This window comes from Apodemus sylvaticus, chromosome 10 (assembly GCF_947179515.1).
Source record: "Apodemus sylvaticus chromosome 10, mApoSyl1.1, whole genome shotgun sequence".
NCBI lineage: Eukaryota > Metazoa > Chordata > Mammalia > Rodentia > Muridae > Apodemus > Apodemus sylvaticus.
The window spans coordinates 98,085,409-98,105,453 of NC_067481.1; the positions used below are offsets into that span (position 1 = coordinate 98,085,409).

Genomic DNA, 20,045 nt, shown 5'->3' on the forward strand with positions numbered 1-20,045 from the left:
TTAATTTTCAAAAAACCATTTTATTTATTCTAATGTGTGAAACTTAGTGTTCTCTCATTTGACAAGCATGTGCTATTTCTCTTGGGAGAATAAAATCAATGTTATAGTCAAGATGTGAGAGGTGTTTGTATCTGGGAGAGGTGGCAGCTCATTTGCAGAGTGCTTCCTGAACACATGCAAGGTTCAGATTTGAGTCCCTAGACATGCCAAAATAAATACAAATTTTGTTTTTAAGGATTGAAAAATGTATGTGTTTGTGTGAAACATGTGTGTACCAAATGGTTTTTACCACTTGCATGTGTGTCAGTGTACAACAAGTTTGTAGGTTCCAAGAAGAATGGAAAAGGACTCTCTAGATTTGAGTTACATGTGTGTGTTGATCACCCAGTGTGGGTCTTCGAAACCAAATCTGGGTCCTCTGGCAAAACAGAAAGTATATGCTAGCTAACTTTCCTGATCATAAAATACATTTTGATGAAATAACTTTATTTCAATTTTGAATGCCCTTTCACCATAAGACAGCACAAACACAGCTACTCTTACTTCTGATTACAAAAGTGGAGAATAGGCATGTTTGTGGACCAGTGGGGTGTTTCAGTTGGAAGCTGCTAAAAGGAAATTATGGTAAGCTCAGAGTTTTTTGGGCAGTGTTGGAAAGGAATTGGTGTTTGACTGCTGCTTCAGATGGGATGCTGCTGTTCAGGATGCTTGTTGTTGGCTCTTTGAATGTATCCAGATGGAAGAAGGGAACAGATAAAGCTTGATCTCTAACTGTCCACTCATGTCATCATCCTGGAGCACACAGTGTGGGTCATTTTGTGATTAACACAATATCATGTACTCTGCAGTCATTACATAATAGCCTTTGTGTCTTGTGATGTCACGATCCTAGACACTTTTTGTGCTATGGCTGTTCTATGAAATTCTCTGTGTTCATCTGGAAAACTCCAACCTATGCCCACCTAGCTCCTGCATGCCAGTGCTAAGCTTTCTTTCTTTCTTTTTTTCACTTCATTTTTTATTATAATTTTTTATTTTCTATATTCTTTGTTTACATTCCAAATGATTTTCCCTTTCCCGGTTCCCCCCTCCCCATAAGTTACCTAAGCCCTCTTCCCTCTGTCCATTCTCCTATCAACCCCCTCCTACCTCTCTATTTTGGTACTCTCCTACAATGCTGGAACAAGCCTTTTCAGGACTAGGGACATCTCCTTCCTTCTTCTTGGGAGTCATTAGATGTGTGAATTGTCTCTTGGGTATTCAGAATTTCTGAGCTAATATCCACTTATCAGTGACTGTATTCCATGTGTGTTCTTTTGTGATACCATTCTTTTAATATCAATGAGATTAGTAGTAATGCTTACTCAGGGATTACTTTTACATGTGTTTCAGGTTCATGTGTTACAAGTCTGGATGCTATTGGGAAGTATGGGACATCTGGGAGTAGGGCTAAGTGCAAAGACGTCAGGTCATAAGCAGATCCTTAGGGAGATTTTGGACTCTCAACCCCTCTCCTGTGCTTGTCTTTGCTTTCAGGGTCCCATGTGGTAAACAGACACATGCCCATCACATGTCCATCTTTGTATGTGGAGATTCATAAATGCAAAGCAAGAAGGACAAGTAAATGTGAATGGAGATGTCAGACGCCAAGTTTCTTTAAATTTTCTCAGAAATTTTGTTACAGAAATGGGTAGCCAAATCCCTTTGTTCCAGATCTCTTTGCTCAGACATGCACTAGAGAACACAGAGTTTCTGCTCACCTCTCTTGTTTTATCTGGGAATTTTTAGTAAGCTAAATTTTATTTGCATGCTTTTCAATGTCTAACATTTTTCAAGACATTTTTTCTTTGGCCCATTAATTTGCAAGTGTTCTTTAATCCTAAAATATTTGGCATTCATAATATTTTATGAAAAGAAAAAGGGGGAGTTGTGGCATGGTGATCTGTGATAGGCAGGGTCCATGGTTGAGCACAGGCTTAAAACCCTAGTGACCCAGCAGGTGACTGTCATCTGCAAGAAACACCAGGCTTTTGTCCAAGTCCCTAGAGCCCCTAATTCTTGTTCTGGATAAAGTCTCCCAGAACCTCCCCAACCTCCAAAGAGACATCTGTGGCTCTCAGTCATATAGGTACAGCTCCAAACCCTCCCAGGCCCTGACACAACCCAAAACTGTGTATAAGTATCATATCTGGGAGGAATAGTGAGAAGTAGTCCATTGGCTGAGAGCTTCCATCATAATTGCTCCAACTCTGTTACTTGGGAAGAGGTCTGCTCACCCAGAAGTTCTGCCTGAAGCTCTCCTGTACTCCTCACTGGCACAGTTCAGCACAACATAGTGCAGGGCTACATGGAGTAACTGAGATGAGACACAGGTGGAGTCAGCTGCAGAAGAGGAGGCAGATGAGGTGACTCCCCTTTCCTGCTGGCACCCATCCCTCATTGTCTGAACCCTCACACCTGACTGGGCCAGAGATATCTGTGGAAAGCCTCTGGTACACAGGCCCACAATATTTGAGGCAGAGACCAGGGACTTTCTTGATCTTATTTCTGCTCCTGGGTCTTATAAACTGAGTGAATTCTCTCTTGTGACCAAATCTCTTCCCATATTTGTTTGCTTTTTGTTTTATTTCTCCCATAACATTATTGTCTCTTGGCCTCTTCTTGTCTATGTGGGAGGCATGTTCATGATGCAAATCTATACATGCAGGCAAACCAATCACATGCATTAGATAAAATTTAAGGAAAAATTTCCAGTCACACAGCTGTGGCACATAGCTTTGATTCCAGTACTTTGGAGGGACAGGTAGGCGGATTTATGTGAGTTTGAGACCAGTCTGGTACACAGAGCAAGATCTAGGACAGCCAGAGCCATATGGAGACACATGTCTCAAATAAAAGGTAAGAAGAGCTGGAATACTGACAGTTGTGAGCTGCCATGTACATGCTGCTAATTGAACCGACATCTTCTGGGTGAGCAGTCAATGGTCTTAAATCATCGAACCATCTCCCCAGCCCTGGAAATGTCTTTTAAGTGGACAGAGAATGGATTATCAAGTGATCTTCAATGTTTGTGGAATTTTCAATAAAAAGTTCATTTTTGTCCTTGGGTAAGGTTGATAATTCAAAAATGTGCATACACAAAACAATCTGAGACATTATAAATTTCTGATCTATTGCTTACCTCTCACATTCTACTGAGCAACGTCCCTAGCCCAGGACTTATTTTTTCAAAGTCTTCTATTTAACTTGAAATCATGGCTAATGTAGAGTACACATTACTCCCCAGAACCAGCCTCCTTGTTTGTGAAGCAACCACATGATTCTCACCATTGCTCTAAAGTCTTAAACTCATATCTTTACAACAACCAAGGGCTCCAAGTATTTCTTACTTGCTTGAGCTATAATGACTTGGGCTTACTAGTGCCACCTGGGTGGTGCTTGCCCAGCTTGGAGTCTGGAAAAACTGTCAGTATAAAGAATTACTCTGTTGGGGTGATGTTTTTGTATTGTTTGAACATGTGTCTATCTCATTCCTTTCCTGTTTAAGACACCTTCTGATTGGTCAAAATAAATAGACTATGGCTTCCTTCCATTTTACACCTGGTCCTAGAACTGAGACTCTGCTCTACATCTGTACCCACTCAGACCAAACCTAGTTGCAGCTCGGCAACCCAGTTGATCTGACACATCTAGGATCACAGAATCATTAGAAATATAGGCTACACTCAGGGAAGGCTAGTTAACACCAGTGATAACCAGATGACCAGAGTAAGAATCAGAACTTATCAATAGAAACAAACTCTAATTGGAAACATCAGACCCCAGTTCTCCCACCACAGCAGGCCCTGAATACCCCAACATACCTGAAAAGCAAGACTCATGTTCAAATTCTCATCCCATGAAGATGATAGAGGGCTTTAAGAAGGACATAAAACTCACTTAAAGAAATACAGAAGAAGGCAAGTAAAGAAGGAGATACTCTTAAACAGGAAACACATCAATCTCTTAAAGAAATACAGGAAAACAGAAATCAAACAGGTGAAGGAATTGAACAAAACCATCTAGGACCTAAACATGGAAATAGAAACATTAAAGAAAACACCAAAGAACACAACCCTGGAGATGGAAAACCTAGGAAAGAGAGCAGGAACCACTGATGCAATTATCACCAACAGAATAAAAGAGATAGAAGACAGAATCTCAGGAGTAGTAGATAACATAGAAGACATTGACACAACAGTCAAAGAAAATACAAAAAGCCAAAAGGTCCTAAGTTGAAACATTAAAGAAAGAAGACCATAATGGAAAGGCCAAGCCTAAGAATAATACACATAGAATAGAGCAACTGAAAGATCCTGCAAATATCTTCAACAAAAGTATAGAAGAAAATTTACTTAACCTAAAGAAAGAGATGCCCACAAACATACTAGAAGCCTACCAAACACCAAGCAGATGGTACTAGAAAAGAAATTCCTCCTGTCATATAGTAATTAAAACACCAATTGCTCAGAAATAAGAAAGAATATTGAAAGCAGATGGGAAATAGACCAAGTAACATAAAAATGCAGACTTATAAGAATTACACTAACTTCTCAACAGAGACTCTAATATCCAGAAGACTTTGAGAAGATGTCATACATACACTAAGAGAACAAAAATGCCAGCCCAGGCTCCTATAATCAGTAAAACTTGAAATTACCATAGATGGATAAACCAAAGTATTAAAAGACAAAATAAAATTAAAAGTATTTTTCCTTTAATCCAGCCCTACAAAACATAATAGAAGGAATATGCCAACACAAGGAGGGAAGCTACAACCAAGAAAAAGGAAGACAGTAATCTTCTCACAACAAACCCAAAAGAAGAGAAACACACAAACATAATTCCACCTTTAACAATAAAAATAACAGGAAGCAACAATCATTGGTCCCCAATGTCTATTAATATCAATGGACTCAATTCCCCAATAAAAAGACATTGGCTAACAAAGTGGATATGAAGCAGTATCTAGCATTTTGCTGCATACAGAAAACAGACATCAATGACAAAGACAGACACTATCTGAAGTAAAAGGCTGGAAAATATTTTCCAAGCAAATGGTCCCAAGAAACAAGTTGGAGTAGCCATTCTAATATCCAATAAAATAGACTTTCAAGCAAAAGTTATAAAAAAGGATATGGAAGGTAACTATTTATTCATGAAAGGAAATATTCACCAAGATAAACTCTCAATACTGAACATCTATGCCTTAAATTCAAGGACAGCTACATTTGTAAAAAAATGTGATTGAAGCTCAAAACACACATTGAATTTCACACAACAGTAGTAGGAGATTTCAATACCCCAGTCTCACCAATGGACAGATCTTGAAAATAAAAGAAGTTAAAAACGGTGCTGGTTCAACTGGCAGTCAGTGTGTAGAAGAATGCATATTTATCCATTCTTATCTCCTTGTACAAAGCTCAAGTCCAAGTGGATCAAGGATCTCCACATACAACCAGACAAACTTAATTGAATAGAAGTGAAAGTGGGGAAGAGCCTCAAACACATGGGAACAGGGGAAAATTTCCTGAACAGATCACCAGTGGCTTGTGCTCTAAGATCAACAGTCTACAAAATAAGATCATAAATTTGCAAAGCTTGTGTAAGGTAAAGGACACTGTCAATAGGACAAAATTGCAACCCACAGATTGGGAAAAGATATTTACCAACCCTTCATGTGATAGAGGGCTAATATCTAAAATGTACAATGAACTTAAGAAGTTAGACTCCAGAGAACCAAATAACCTTATTAAAAATGAGGTACAGAGCTTAACAAAGAATTCTGATCTGAGGAATCACAAAAGGCTGAGAGGTACTTTAAGAAAAGTTCAACATTCTTAGTCATCAGAGAACTGCAAATCAAAATGACCCTGAGACCCCTCACACCAATCAGAATGGCTAATATAAAAAATGTAGGTGACAGGAGCAGGTGTTGGTGAGTATGTGGAGAAAGATAAGCACTCCTCCATTCCTGGTAAGACTGCAAGATAGTAAAACCACTTTGGAAATCAATCTGGTGGTTCCTGCCAAAAGTGGAAATAAGACCCAGGTTTACCACTACTGGGTATATACCCAAAAGATGCTCCACCATATAACAGGACAAATGTCCTACTACTTTTATAGCAGCCTTATTTATAATAGCCAGAAGCCATCCACCCAGATGTCCTTCAACAGAAGAATGGATATAGAGAATGTGGTATATTTACATGAAATGGAATACTACTCAGCTATTAAAATAGTAACTTGATGAAAATTTCAGGCAAATGGATGCAATCAGAAAATATCATCCTGAGTGAGGTAACCCAGACACAAAAGAACACACATGGTTTGTACTTAGTAATAACTGGAAATTAGCCCAAAAGGTCACAATCCCTATTTTATAACCCAAAGTAATATGGAACTTAGGAAGAAGGAATACCAGAGTGTATATATCTCAGTCTTGCATTGAGGGCAAACAGGGTGATCTAGGAAGGTGGAGGAAGGGGAGACCTAGGAGACCGAGAGGATTGGGAGGAAATAAGGGGTGTCAGTATCAGGTATTGGAGGTGACTGGGGAGCAATACAGAGGGTCATGAAATCAAATGAAAATATATAGCAGGGAGGAAGAAAAATTAAGGATAGCTACTGCAGGGTCCTAGACACCAGGAAAATGTGAGGCTTCCAGGACCCAACATAGATGACTTTAGCAATAATGTATCCACAAAGGGGAGATAGGATCTGTAGAGACCACCTCAAGTAGATAGGCAAGGCCCCTGGTCAATGGATATGTCCACCCACTTATCTCACATATTTTAACCCAGAAATGTTTCTTTCCAAAAAAGCCAGGGACAAAAAACGGATCAGAGCCTGAAGGAAGACCTGGGGTCTCAGTGCTCAGGGGATAGAGATGAAAGAGTTAGGATTTCAAAGTCACCTCTAGCCCCTGTAGTCAAGCCAGGATTCTATTCTGCTGGAGGCAGTCAGTCAGTCAACATGGGAACCAAGACTGAAGTAGAGAGGATAATTATAGGAAAGGCAGGAAGAATATGTAAGACACCGATATGAGAGGTCCACAGTCGCTACCATGCCAACACCAAGTGTTATTTTCTCAGCGTCTTTTAAAGACAAGCAACACGAAGCATGGATGATACCAGGAAGATAAACAATGACCACAAATCCTTACAGAGCAAGTTTATGGTACACAGTATGTATTTGACTGAGGCCATTTCCTCTAGGCAAGAGATAGTCTCTTAAGGATATATGTGTAAGCAGAGGGACTTGGCAGGTATAGCTCATGTCTTAACTAAAATAAAGGCGGATTCTGGTAGACTCATTCTTGATTAATTATAAACAAGATGTCATCAAAAACAAACTCTGTAAGCATTCCTCATACAGTCCTCAGTTTCATATGTACAACTTCCTCTGAGTCAGGTGGGGAATCTCCCTGTGCCTGAATCTCAAAGTTCCTTTGTCAAATGTCCTACCTTCTATTCTACCCTCTGCTAAAGGTCATAGATTTTATTGTTATTATTATTAATCATTCCATTTGCTTACATCTCAAATTTACCTCTCCACAATCCGCCATCTTACAACTGCCAACTTCCCCCTCATCTTTGCTTCTATGAATATCCTCCCCTACCCACCCACTGTCACCTGCCCCATTGATCCCAAAACCTCCTATCCTAGATCATCAAACCACCACAGGACCAAGGGCCTCCCCTCCCATAGATGTCAGACAAGGTTATCTTCTGCTACATATGTATCTGGAGCCATGGATCCCTCCCTGTACCCTATTTGGTTGGCAGTCTACTTCCTAGGATTACAGGGTAGTCCAGCCAACTGACATTATACTTCCTGTGGTGATGAATCCCCCTCTGCTCCTCCAGTCCTTCTTCTAGCTAACACACTGGGGTCTCTGAGCTCAGTCTGATGGTTTGCTCCAAGCATCCACATCTGCATTGGTCAGTTGCTGGCAAAACCTCCCAAGAAACAGCCACACCAGATCCATGTCAGCAAGCACCTCTCTCTCCAATATCAACAGTGTTGTGGTTTGGTGTTTGCAGAAAGGATGAGGCACCTGCCTCACAGAGTGGTTTGGTATAAGAGGATGCCTTGCTCATATCTCTTTCTTGCTTTGTTTTGACCCCGTGAACCTTTCCACATGTGCTGCTTGTCAGTTAAGCTGTGAGATGGCTGAAGTGCAACAGAACTGACCTTTCATGAGAGAACCTGGTACAGAACCATTCAGCTCAGCCAGGACTTGCAGGAGCTTCATGATGTAAATGTTGACTATCTGAAGTTCTAAGTAGTAGAGAATAATTGTTTACTGAGCAGCAGATAGGTAATGTGAGAGGTAGGCTCTTTACTGACTGAGAGATGTGTTATTGTGTTATTGCTGGCCTAATGGGATAGTGATCCAGCCACACTCTGTCACTCCCAGACCACCCTCCAATATGGTGCACATTCATGAATATATGTGTGAAGGCCAGGGTTCAACTTTAAATATCTTCTGCGATTTCTTTCCATATTTTTCTCTTGACAGAAGAATGGATACAGAAAATGTGGTTCATTTACACAATGAAATACTACTCAGCTACCAAGAAGAAGGACATCCTGAGTTTTGCAGGCAGAGACGGAACTAGAAAATATCATCCCGAGTGAGGTAACTAAGACCCAAAAGGACATGCATTATATGTTCTCACTAATGAATGGATATTAGCAAAAAAGTATAGAATACCCGAGATACAGTCCACAGAACTCAAAAAACGTCAACAAGTGGAAATGCCCAAGTGAATATACTTCAGTCCTACTTGGGAGGGAGAAGAAAGCAATCATAAAAATTACAGATATGGAAATGGATAGGAGCCCAATCCAAAGTTGGATCCTGTGCAAGGGGAGGTCCCAAAGGCTGACACTACTACTGAAGCTATGGAACACTCTCAAAAAGGGACCTAGCATGATAGTATTCCAGATGACCCAAAAAGCAGCTGAAAGAGTCTGATATAGATATTTGCACCCAACAAATGGGCAGAAGCAGATGACCCTTGCTGTTAAGTTAGGAAAGACTGGATGAAACTGAGGGCAACCCTGTAGGAGGACCAGCAGTCTCAATTAATCTGGATCCCCTAGATCTCTCAAACACTGGACCACCAAACAGGCAGGACACACCAACTGATATGAGGCCCCACACACACACACACACACACACACACACACACACACACACACACACACGTACATGAAGACTACCGGGTCTGTGTTCATTCAGAGATGATGCACCTCAAGAGACTGGAGGCCCCAGGGAGTTTAAATGTCAGCTGGGGTAGGGAGCGGGGAAGGGACATCCACATGGAGACAGGGGGAGATGAGGAGGTATGGAATGTGGAACAGTTGGAGGGTGGACAGGGGTTGGCTGGGTGGAAAATAAAATATGGAGTAAACATTAAAAATATTTATAAAAAGAGTGAGTTCTTTGAAAAAAATCAATAACATTGACAAACCCATATCAAAATTAAATAAAAGACTAAGAGAGAATATCCAAATTAACAAAATATGAAATGAAAAGGGGTGTGTGGGCATAACAAGAGACACTGAAGAAATTCAGAGAATTATAGGGATCCAGTTTAAAAACCTGTCACTACTTACTAGAAAATCTAAAAGATACAGAATTTTCTTGATGCATACCACTTACCAAAGTTACATCAAAATTAGACAAACCATTTAAATAGTCTTATAACCCCTAAGGAAATAGAAGCAGCCACCAAAATCTCCTAACAAAAACAAAGCCTAGGGCTATATGGTTTCAGCATAGAATTCTACCAGACTTTCAAAGAACTAACACTAATTTCCTTCTAATTACGTGAAAAATAAAAACAAAAGGAACACTGTGCAATTTATTTTATAAAGTTACAGTTACCCTGATACCCAAACCACATACAAAAATCAGAGTGTTACAGATCAATTTCTCTTATGAACACATGCAGAAACACTAACAACACTCATAAACTGAATACAAGAACCTAGTTCATGACCTCTTTGGGATCTCTTTTCATAGTTCCTAACAGCAGCACAATTATAGTTATGAAGTATCATAGAGAATAATTTTATAGTTCAGGGAATCACCATGAAGAAGTAGGCTTCATCCCACAGAAACAGGGATGGTTAAACACACAAAGATCAATAAATTAATCTAGTATCTGAATAAGTTGAAAGATAAAATCCTACATGATCATCTTATCAGATGCAGAAAAGGTCTCTGAGACAATTCAGCACCTCTTCATGTTAAAAGACCTGAAGAGATTATGAATACAGGGACATACCTTAAGGTAATAAAGACAGTTTTAAATCATGCCTATAGCCAACATCAACATAAGTCGTGAGAAACTCAAAACAATTCCACTAAAATCAGGAAAGAACAGTCTCCATACCTATTCCATGTAGTACTTGAGATTCTCATTAGAGCAAAAAGACAACTAAAGGATGACAGGGAGATACAAGTTGGAAAGGAAGAAAGAGAAGAATCTTCGATTCAGATAATAGAGTTATAAACATAAGGAACCCTAATAAGTCTACTGGGAAATTTCCACAGCTGATAAAGTCTTTCAGCAATCTGTATACAAAATTAATTAAAAAAATCAGTACAAATGACAAGCAAAATGAAAAAGAAATCATAGAAACAACATCCTTCAAAATAGCTTCATATGATATAAAAAATCTTGGGTTACTCTAATCAAGAATGTGAAAGATTTGTATGGTAAAATCTTCAAGTCTTTGAAGAACGAAATTGAAGATATCATAAAATTAAAAGACCGACTCTGCTCATGGATGACTAAGGTTAACATAATACAAAATGTGCATCCTGTGAAAGGCAATCTATGGATATGTAGGCTTAGATTTTTTAAAAAAATCTATTTAATAAGGATACTTAAATGCTTTAACCACCCTTTAGCTCATCACCCACCAGAGGTAGTAGAAAGCAATGGTTAAGAGAACAAAGGAGGATATGGACCTATTTAGAAGTAGTTCTTTGGAGAAAATCCAACCTGCATTGTGAGGATATCAGCAGTTTAGTTTACATGAATCAGCAGTGGCAGCTCAATCCAGAAGAAACCATGAGGCTCTGCCAGATAGTTGAGTCCATGGAAGTAGCAAGAAAATGCCAGAACACCACTAGAAGTACTTTGTTGAAGTTTCTGTCTATGAAGACATGACAAACAATGATCAGTAAAGAATGGCGAGGTGAACCAATACCATAATCAGCAAAGATCAGCATCAGCAAAGCCCAACAATAACCATCAAAGAATGGAAAGGCATACCAATACCACACACCATCATCTATTGTCTGTTGGGTTATATTTATTCTCTTTTCAAACATCATGTGTTCTCTCAAGTGTCTTCTCAAGCAAAACATTACCTGCCCCTTTCCAGGCTGCTTTTAGAGAAACAACATGTCTGTTCTCAGCAAAAACATCCTTTCATATGACAGCTTCTAGAAAAACATCACATGATACATCTGAGTCTCCAAAGAAGCCAGAAAATTTTACTTTATGGGTATAATGCAATCCACATCAAAATTCCATAACAATTCTTTCACAGATCTTGATAGAACAATTCTCAGCTTCTCATGAAAACAAAAACACAGACACAGATGAACACAGATAGGAAGGCAGGCAACACATACAGAAATAGCGAAAACAATTCTGAATTATAAAAGAGCTGCTAGAGTTCTCATGATTCCTATTTCAGATTGTACTACAAAACTATAGCAATAAAAACAGCATGGCATTTGCACAAAAACAGACAGGCAGATCACTGGAATTGAACTGAAGACAAAGGCACAAATCTACATACTGTGGACACCTGATTTTTTTTTTTTTACCAAGAATCCAAAATTATACAGTGGTATAAAGAAAGCATTTTCAACAAATGACACTAGAATAACTGAATGTCCACAGGTAGAAGAATGGAAATAGAGCCACGTCTTTCATCCTATACAAACCTCAAGTCCCAATGGACAAAGATCTCAATATTAAATGTAACTTTAATTTTTCAAAAACGACTTCTAATAATGTCTCTTAAATAATTTAACATCCCTTCTATCCCACCACCCACCAGATGTAGTGAAAAGAAAAGTTATTATGATACAGCAGAATTGGACCTGTTTAGAAACAAAAAGCAATCTGCGTTGTCAGGAAATTAGCAGTTTCATTCACAGGCCAGCAACAGCAACTTGAAAATATTTCATGGATATACCTGCAGTCCAGTCCAGCAGTGTCAAGATAGCAGACGCAGTGGCATGACCTGGCAGAGACATCCAGCCTTGGCTGAATCAACACAAGTGAGCAGGAGGGATTGGAATCAGCAGAGACACCAGGAGAAATTCTCTGCTGTCACTTTCTCAATGGAGGAAAGATCAGAAAAGATGCAAGACCATGAAGCATTGAAGAGCTAGCTCTAATAGCAAACCCTTCTCATGGTCTGTTGAGTCCTTTTTATACTCCCTCTGAACATGACAAGTCCTCCACTGGTCTTGCTTCACCATGTGACTTGCCTCTAAGACTCTGTCTTAGAAAACCTCCATGTGAATCTGTATCAGAGCCATGTCTGTCACCCTACACAAACCAGCAAATACCTCTCACAGGCAAGTGAGTCTTTTATATATTCCCTCCAATATTGACGAGTCCTCCCCGGGTCTTGCTTCACCAGGTGACTTTTATCAGCTGGCATCACTCTGCCAATCAGCTTGGAAATGGCAAGAAGCAGCCAACACACCACTGGAAGGTTTTTGGCTCATTTCTCTCTATGGAATCCCCAAAAAGGCACTCAACTACATAATGTAAGATGAACTAATATATGCCTATCTTTAGCAAAGAATCCTTCATCACATGTTCTTTCACGTGCTTGATTTAGCAGAACATCCTTTCACCTGTGTATCCTTCAGAGAAATTTTCCTTCATGAGTCTGCCTTAGAGAAACATTCTTTTACCTCTGTCTGCTTCAAGAAAACATTCTTTCATGTGTTTGCCCCAGCAAAGCACAATACGACACATCTGACTTTCAAAAGAACCCTTAAGTTTCCTCTTCAATAAAGCCAGATACACTGAACCTGGTAGAAGAGAAGGTAGGGAAAAGCCTTAAACACATTGACACAAGAGAAGACTTTCTGAATAGAACACATGGCATGAACACAAATGGGACATTATGATTCTTCAAAGCTTCTGTAAGGCAAAGGACACCATCAATCCAACAAAGTGGTTCCTATTCCTACAGAATAGGAAAAGTTTTCTAACACCTTCACACTTGATAGAGGCCTATTATCCGAAATATGTAAAGAACTCAAGAAACTAGACATCAAAAAGCCAAACAATCCAATTCAAACATTAGTCATTAGGTATTTGCAAATCAAAACACCTTTGAGATTCCATCTTACACCTGTCTGAATGGGTAAAATCAACAACACAATGACAGCCCATGGAGCAAGGAGAGCATTCTTCCTTTCTTGATGAAAGTCCAATCTAATACAGCCATCTTGGAAGTCAATATGTTGGCTTCTCATAAAAATGGTAATCAGTCTATGTTAAGACCCAGTTACACCACTGTTGTGCATACACCCAAAAGGATTTTTTTTTTTTTTTACTGTACTACTTGCTCAACTATGTTTGTTGCTACTTTGTTCATAATAACCAGAAATTGGAAACAACCTAGATGTACCTCAACAGAAATAAGGATAAATAAAATGTTGTGCTTTTACACAATGGAGTATTACTTGCCTGTTAAAAAAAGACATCATGAAATTTAAAGGCAAAGAATGGAACTAGAAAAAGTCATTGTTAACAAGGCAATTCAGACTCAGAAAGATAAATTTTGTATGAATTTGTTTATATTAGCAACATAGCTGTTAAATAAATGATAATCAATGAAAGTTAATTTCTGTTATTTTATTGCTGTTGGTGGTTATATTGGTGGTAGTGTGTGTGTGTGTGTGTATGTGTGTGTCCTCTTTTTAATTACCTCATATTATTTATTTCCTGTGTTTTTTGGATGTTGCTAAGCTCCTTGTGCCAATGTTTTTCTTCTAGTACTTTCTGTAATTTGGGACATTATAAATTTGACTTTGTTGTGCAATATCGTGTTTTCTCAATGTATGGTAATTGAAATTTTGCTCGGTATAATAGTTTGGTCTGCCATTTGTGGTCTCTTAGAGTCTGCAAAGTATATGTTCAGGCCATTCTGACCCTAAGAATTTCCATTGCAAAGTCAAATGTAATTGTAGTGTGTCTGCCTTTATCTGTTGCTTGGCCTTTTTTTCCCATGCAGCCTTTAATATTCTTTTCTTGGTCTGTGTGTTTAGTGTTTTGGTTATTATGTGGTGGTGCAGGGGACTTTGTTTTTCTTTTATTCCTACTATTCTTAGGTTTGTTCTTTTCACACTGTTCTAGATTTTCTGTATGATTTCTGTCAGGATCATTTTAGATTTAACGTTTTCTTGAGATGATGTAACAATTTTTTTATGTTATGTCTTCTAAAGCCTGAGATTCTCTCTTCCATCTCTTCTATTTTCTTGGTGACATGTTGTCTGTAGTTCCCGCAAACTTACCTAGATTTTCCATCTTATGATTCCCTCAGTTTGTGTTTTCTTTATTGGTTCTATTTTCATATTCAACTCTTGAACAGTTTTATTATTTATCCATCCATCTATCTATCTATCTATCTATCTATCTATCTATCTATCTATCTATCTATCTATCTATCTATCTATTTATCTATCTATCTATCTACCTATTTATTTATTTATTTATTTATTTATTTATTTATTTATTTATTTATTTATTTATTTATTTAATATGATGAGTGTAGCTTTCAGAAGAGGGCATCAGAGCCCGTTATAGATGGTTGTGAGCCACCATGTGGTTGCTGGGAATTGCCTGGATTTCTTTAAGGTATTTTTTCATTTCCTCTTTAACAGCCTCTATCATCTTCATAAGATTGAATATAAGGTCGTTTTCTTGTGCTTCAGCTGTGTTGGAATATCCAGGACCTGCTGCAGTGGGATAGCAGGGCTTAGGTGGTACCATATTGCCCTGGTTGTTATTGATTGTGTTCTTATGTTGGCCTCTAGTCATGTGGGTTTGGGATTATTATAGTTTTAGTTGCCAATTTCTGAGTTTACATTTGTAGGATGAATTTTGGGTATTTCTTCTTGGCTTTCTGTTATCTTTCCGTTTTTTTGGCCTGAATGGCCAGTGGTTTTAGGGACCAGTGCATCTTCATATCCAGTGGTATATCTCTACTGTGGTTTTGACAGCCTGTGGAATTTTAGATGCTAACATTGACTCTAGAGTTCTGAGATTCTTGTGTGGCTTCTGGTGTTCTAGATACAACTGTGGCGTCTAGAAATTCAGGTACATGGGGATCCTAGTACTAGCATGGCCTCTGGAAATGCACAAATCTTTTGCCAGAGCCATGTGTCAGGTTGTGGAAAAATAGATATTTTAAAAGAGCAACCATTTGACTTGCCTCCATCTTGGGCTATGACCTCGTTAAGATTGGAAAAACCATAGGACTGGCAGTCATCTGCTGCTACGTTAAAAAAGTACATGCAAAAATAACAACAAAAAGTACATGCAATGTAACTTTACCTCCATCTTGAGTAAGATGATCAGAGTATAAACCTAATAATGGTAAAACCATAAAATTTCTTAGTTTTACTGAGCACTCAGTTTAATATTGTCTGTCCTGTTTAGACAACAGCAGGTCCCAAATTATTTTTTTAATAGTATAAATCTTTGTATCATATATTTCTAAGGTTATAAAGGTCTACTTGGAATATCAAAACTGTCATAGAGATTTATATCCAACCGCTTCTGTCTTTGCTGTGTCCAACACCAGGCTTCTAGAACACGGGGTAACAAAATCAGGCATATAATTGAGTGTGCTTGCTCACATCTGCAACACAGCATCCAGGGCACTGTGGCAGACAGTCAGAAGTCTGGGTTCATTCTGAGTCATAGTGAGACTTTCAGCCAGCCTTGGCTACAGTGTGATGTCTCAGAAAAACAAAAAAACAGGCTCTGTATGGTGGCTCATTGCTTCAAATCCAGCATTCAGGAAGTTCCCAAATCCAATCATGAATCTTTCTCTGGTAGAGATGGTTGAACATAGGTAGGGCTGATGGAGCCATACTCTTAGGAACATATAGATTTGCAGGTGTGGGTGATTCATGTGAGCTGGAAGGAAGACTGCTCTTGGTGCATATATTTTTCAGTCATGTCTGAAAAATACTCTTCCTCCTTTCCCCTTCTTTGCTGCATTTTACAGCAAATTGTTTCAGGTTCAGTCTCAAGTCTAATTCCATCTATTCCAGTCTTGCCTTCTATCTTTCCATTTGGAAATATACCATAAGTTCTGTACCATAAACAATGAGACAGGAGACAAAAGTTTGACATTCTCCAAACAGCCGTAGTACCTCCAGTTTCTGTATTGTAAGAAAAGACTCTCAGCTAATGCAAATCTACAGGCTTACTGAGCTGATGACACTTGTAGGGAATTTCCTCTGGGACTTGTCCCCACCAAGATTGCTTATCCCCATGTTCTGACCCAGGAGTCAGATGTTTTACTTCTTCCTTGTTGTTGGTCCACAGAGAACAGAAGCTAGGCAGGATGATTACAGTCTTCCTGTCTTTAATTAGATGCTCAGGGAGTCTAACCCACTGGGAAGGATGCTGTAGTAAATATCTCTCCTAGTTTCCACACCTCCTTGCTGCACAGAGGGTCAAGATGGGAGATCACCCACTCTTCACTTGATCAGAACTTTCCTAGGATTCTGACCTTTTCGGATCCCTAGAATTAAGACGTCATTGTGCAGCAGCTCTATGTGAGTGAACATGGGGCAGTTGCGGAACTGAGCAGTCAGGTATTGTAAAAGCAGCACAGATACCAATTTCTTGACTAAAGATTGTGCTCACTCATCCTTGTTGAAGGACCGATACCAGTGATTTTGAGTCCCTGAGGCTCAGTTAGGGTTGAACACAACAGTAACTACTATTTCTCATTAAAATTTTAAAAGATTGTTTGATCATGTGTGTGTGTGTGTGTGTGTGTGTGTGTGTCTGCATGTGCACACATATGTACAATATATGTGGAGGCCAGAGGACAACTTTTAGTGGAATTACTTTTCTCTTTCTACCATGTGGATCCCAAGGGCTTGAACTCAATTCATCAGGCTTGAGATAAGAGTCTTTATATGTTGAGACATCTCTCTGGCTCCTGCTATTTTTCTTTTTTTCTATGAGCTGCCAGGACTAGAAGAAGAACTGACACAGTTAAATAGAGATGTCCGTGATTTTAGCAAAAGGTCATCTGTGCATATATTAAGACAATGTATGTATTACAGGGTTGGTGGTGTACATATGTTGCTGCAGTGTACATGTGGAGGAAAAGAGATAACTGATGTGGGTTCTCTACAACACACACACACACACACACACACACACAAAGTCAAATGATCTTTAACAGCATTACAAGTGTTTTGGTTTTGAAATCAGGTTTTCAAGTTTAGTTCAGTTAACACCTTTACCACTGAAACACCCTGTAGCCTGTGCATGCATATTTTTATGTTGTATTCAGTGAAGTACAGGGGTGAGTCTGTTCTGTCCAGAACCATCTAGGCCTGACCATTGGAAGCTAAGTTGATGAACACTATGGGTAGATCCTGATGCAGACAATCTAATGCAGGCTTTCTTTTTTGTATTTTATTTGATTTTAATTCTTTTTTTATTTATTCAATATATTTTTTTATTTACATTTCAAATGATTTCTCCTTTTCTGGCTCCTCACTCCCTGAAAGTCCCATAAGCCCTCTTCCCTTCCCCTGTTTCCCCATCTACCCCTTCCCACTTCCCTGTTCTGGTATTCCCCTATACTGCTGCACTGAGTCTTTCCAGAACCAGGGGCCACTCCTCTGTTCCTCTAGGACATCATTTAATATGTGGATTATGTCTTGGGTATTCCAGTTTTCTAGGTTAATATCCACTTATCAGTGAGTGCATACCATTATTGATCTTTTGAGACTGGGTTGCCTCACTTAGTATGATGTTCTCTAGCTCCATCCATTTGTCTAAGAATTTCATGAATTCATTGTTTCTAATGGCTGAATAGTACTCCATTGTGTAAATATACCACATTTTTTTTGTATCCATTCCTTTGTTGAGGGACACCTGGGTTCTTTCCAGCTTCTGGCTATTACAAATAGGGCTGCTATGAACATAGTGGAGCATGTGTCCATTATTGCAAGCTGGGGAATCCTCTGGGTATATGCCCAGGAGTGGTATAGCAGGATCCTCCAGAAGTGTCATGTCCAGATTTCTGAGGAACTGCCAGACTGATTTCCAAAGTGGTTGTACCATCTTGCAATCCCACCAGCAGTGGAGGAGTGTTCCTCTTTCTCCACATCCTCGCCAACAATTGCAAAAGCAAAAATTTTATTTTTCTAATTCATTTTCATTTTATGTCTTTGGGTGTTTTACGTGGATGCATTTAAGCCAAATGATGCAATGCCAACCGAGTCCAGAAGAGGGAAATAGAACACCTGGTAAAAGATTATACACTATTGCTAGCCATTCTGTGGGTGCTACGAACTGAACCTGTGTCCTCTGGATAATTAGCCAGACTTTTTAAATATTTAAACATCTTCCCAGTCTTGATGCAGTTTTTTTAAGCAAGGTAATGTCTATAGTAAAATTTGTTGTATTCAAACCTTCAGATTCCTACATTTCTGCGTTCTCTTCTTTAAAATCTATGGGAGGCACCAACCAGTCGAGTGTATCTGAGTTCCTACTCCTGGGACTCTCCAGGCAAACACAGGAGCAACAGCAGTTCCTCTTCCTGCTCTTCCTCATCATGTACCTGGCCACTGTCCTGGGAAACCTGCTCATCATCCTGGCCATCAGCACAGACTCCCGCCTGCACACCCCCATGTACTTCTTCCTTAGCAACCTGTCCTTTGTGGATGTCTGCTTTTCCTCCACCGCTGTCCCCAAGGTATTGGCCAGCTACATACTCAAGAGTCAGATCATTTCCTTCTCTGAATGTCTCATGCAGCTCTATTTTCTCTGTATGCTTGCTGACATGGACAATTTCCTGTTGTCTGTGATGGCCTATGACCGATTTGTGGCCATATGCCACCCTTTACACTACACAACAAAGATGACCCATCAGCTCTGTGCCTTTCTTGTTGTTGGATCATGGGTGGTAGCCAACCTGAATGCTCTGTTGCACACACTGCTTATGGCTAGACTCTCCTTTTGTGGGGACAACATCATCCCCCACTTCTTCTGTGATGTGAATCCCCTCCTGAAACTCTCCTGCTCAGACACACATCTCAATGAGTTGATGATTCTTACAGAGGGAACTTTCATCATGGTCACCCCATTTGTTTGCATCCTTGTGTCTTATATCCTAATAGCTTGTGCTGTCCTGAGAGTCTCATCCACAGGAGGAAGATGGAAAGCCTTCTCCACCTGTGGCTCCCACCTGGCTGTGGTCTGCCTCTTCTATGGCACCATCATATCCCTGTATTTCAACCCCTCATCCTCTCACTCAGCTGGGAGGGACATGGCAGCTGCCATGATGTACACAGTGGTGACCCCCATGCTGAACCCTTTCATCTACAGCCTGAGGAACAGGGACATGAAAGGGGCTTTAAGGAAAGTGCTTACCATGAGATTTCTATCTAAACATTAATTTTGAAAGTATCAAACATCACAAATGTAACTAATGTCTAAGAATCCTTCATGTTTTGTCCTTAGCTGAAAGTTAGCACTTGTATTTGTAAGACAAGCATCTACTATCTATACCAGATACAGAGCCCAGGATACAAATCCTTTAGGTAAGAGAATGAAAAAATTCTCTAACAAATGTTATTTGGCTTGTCATGTCAATGCCTTGTCAGAGTGCACCATGAGCATCCCTCCACAGTGTTGGAGAAAATCAAGGAGTCTCAGTGGGACAGCAATGGAAAGTGACTA

The 20,045-nt window shown here is 39.5% G+C and overlaps 1 protein-coding gene across 1 annotated transcript; it reads left to right on the plus strand.

Annotated features, from left to right (window-relative positions):
• Positions 1-18,816: 18,816 nt before the first annotated feature.
• Positions 18,817-19,761, plus strand: LOC127694497 (olfactory receptor 1361-like). Its single transcript, XM_052195994.1, has one exon. It carries the CDS (start codon positions 18,817-18,819, stop codon positions 19,759-19,761), a length of 945 nt encoding a protein of 314 aa, XP_052051954.1.
• The last annotated feature ends 284 nt before the right edge of the window (positions 19,762-20,045 follow it).

Coding starts and splice junctions, on each gene's coding strand:
- LOC127694497 (XM_052195994.1), top strand. CDS start 18,817: ATGGGAGGCACCAACCAGTCGAGTGTATCTGAGTTCCTACTCCTGGGA.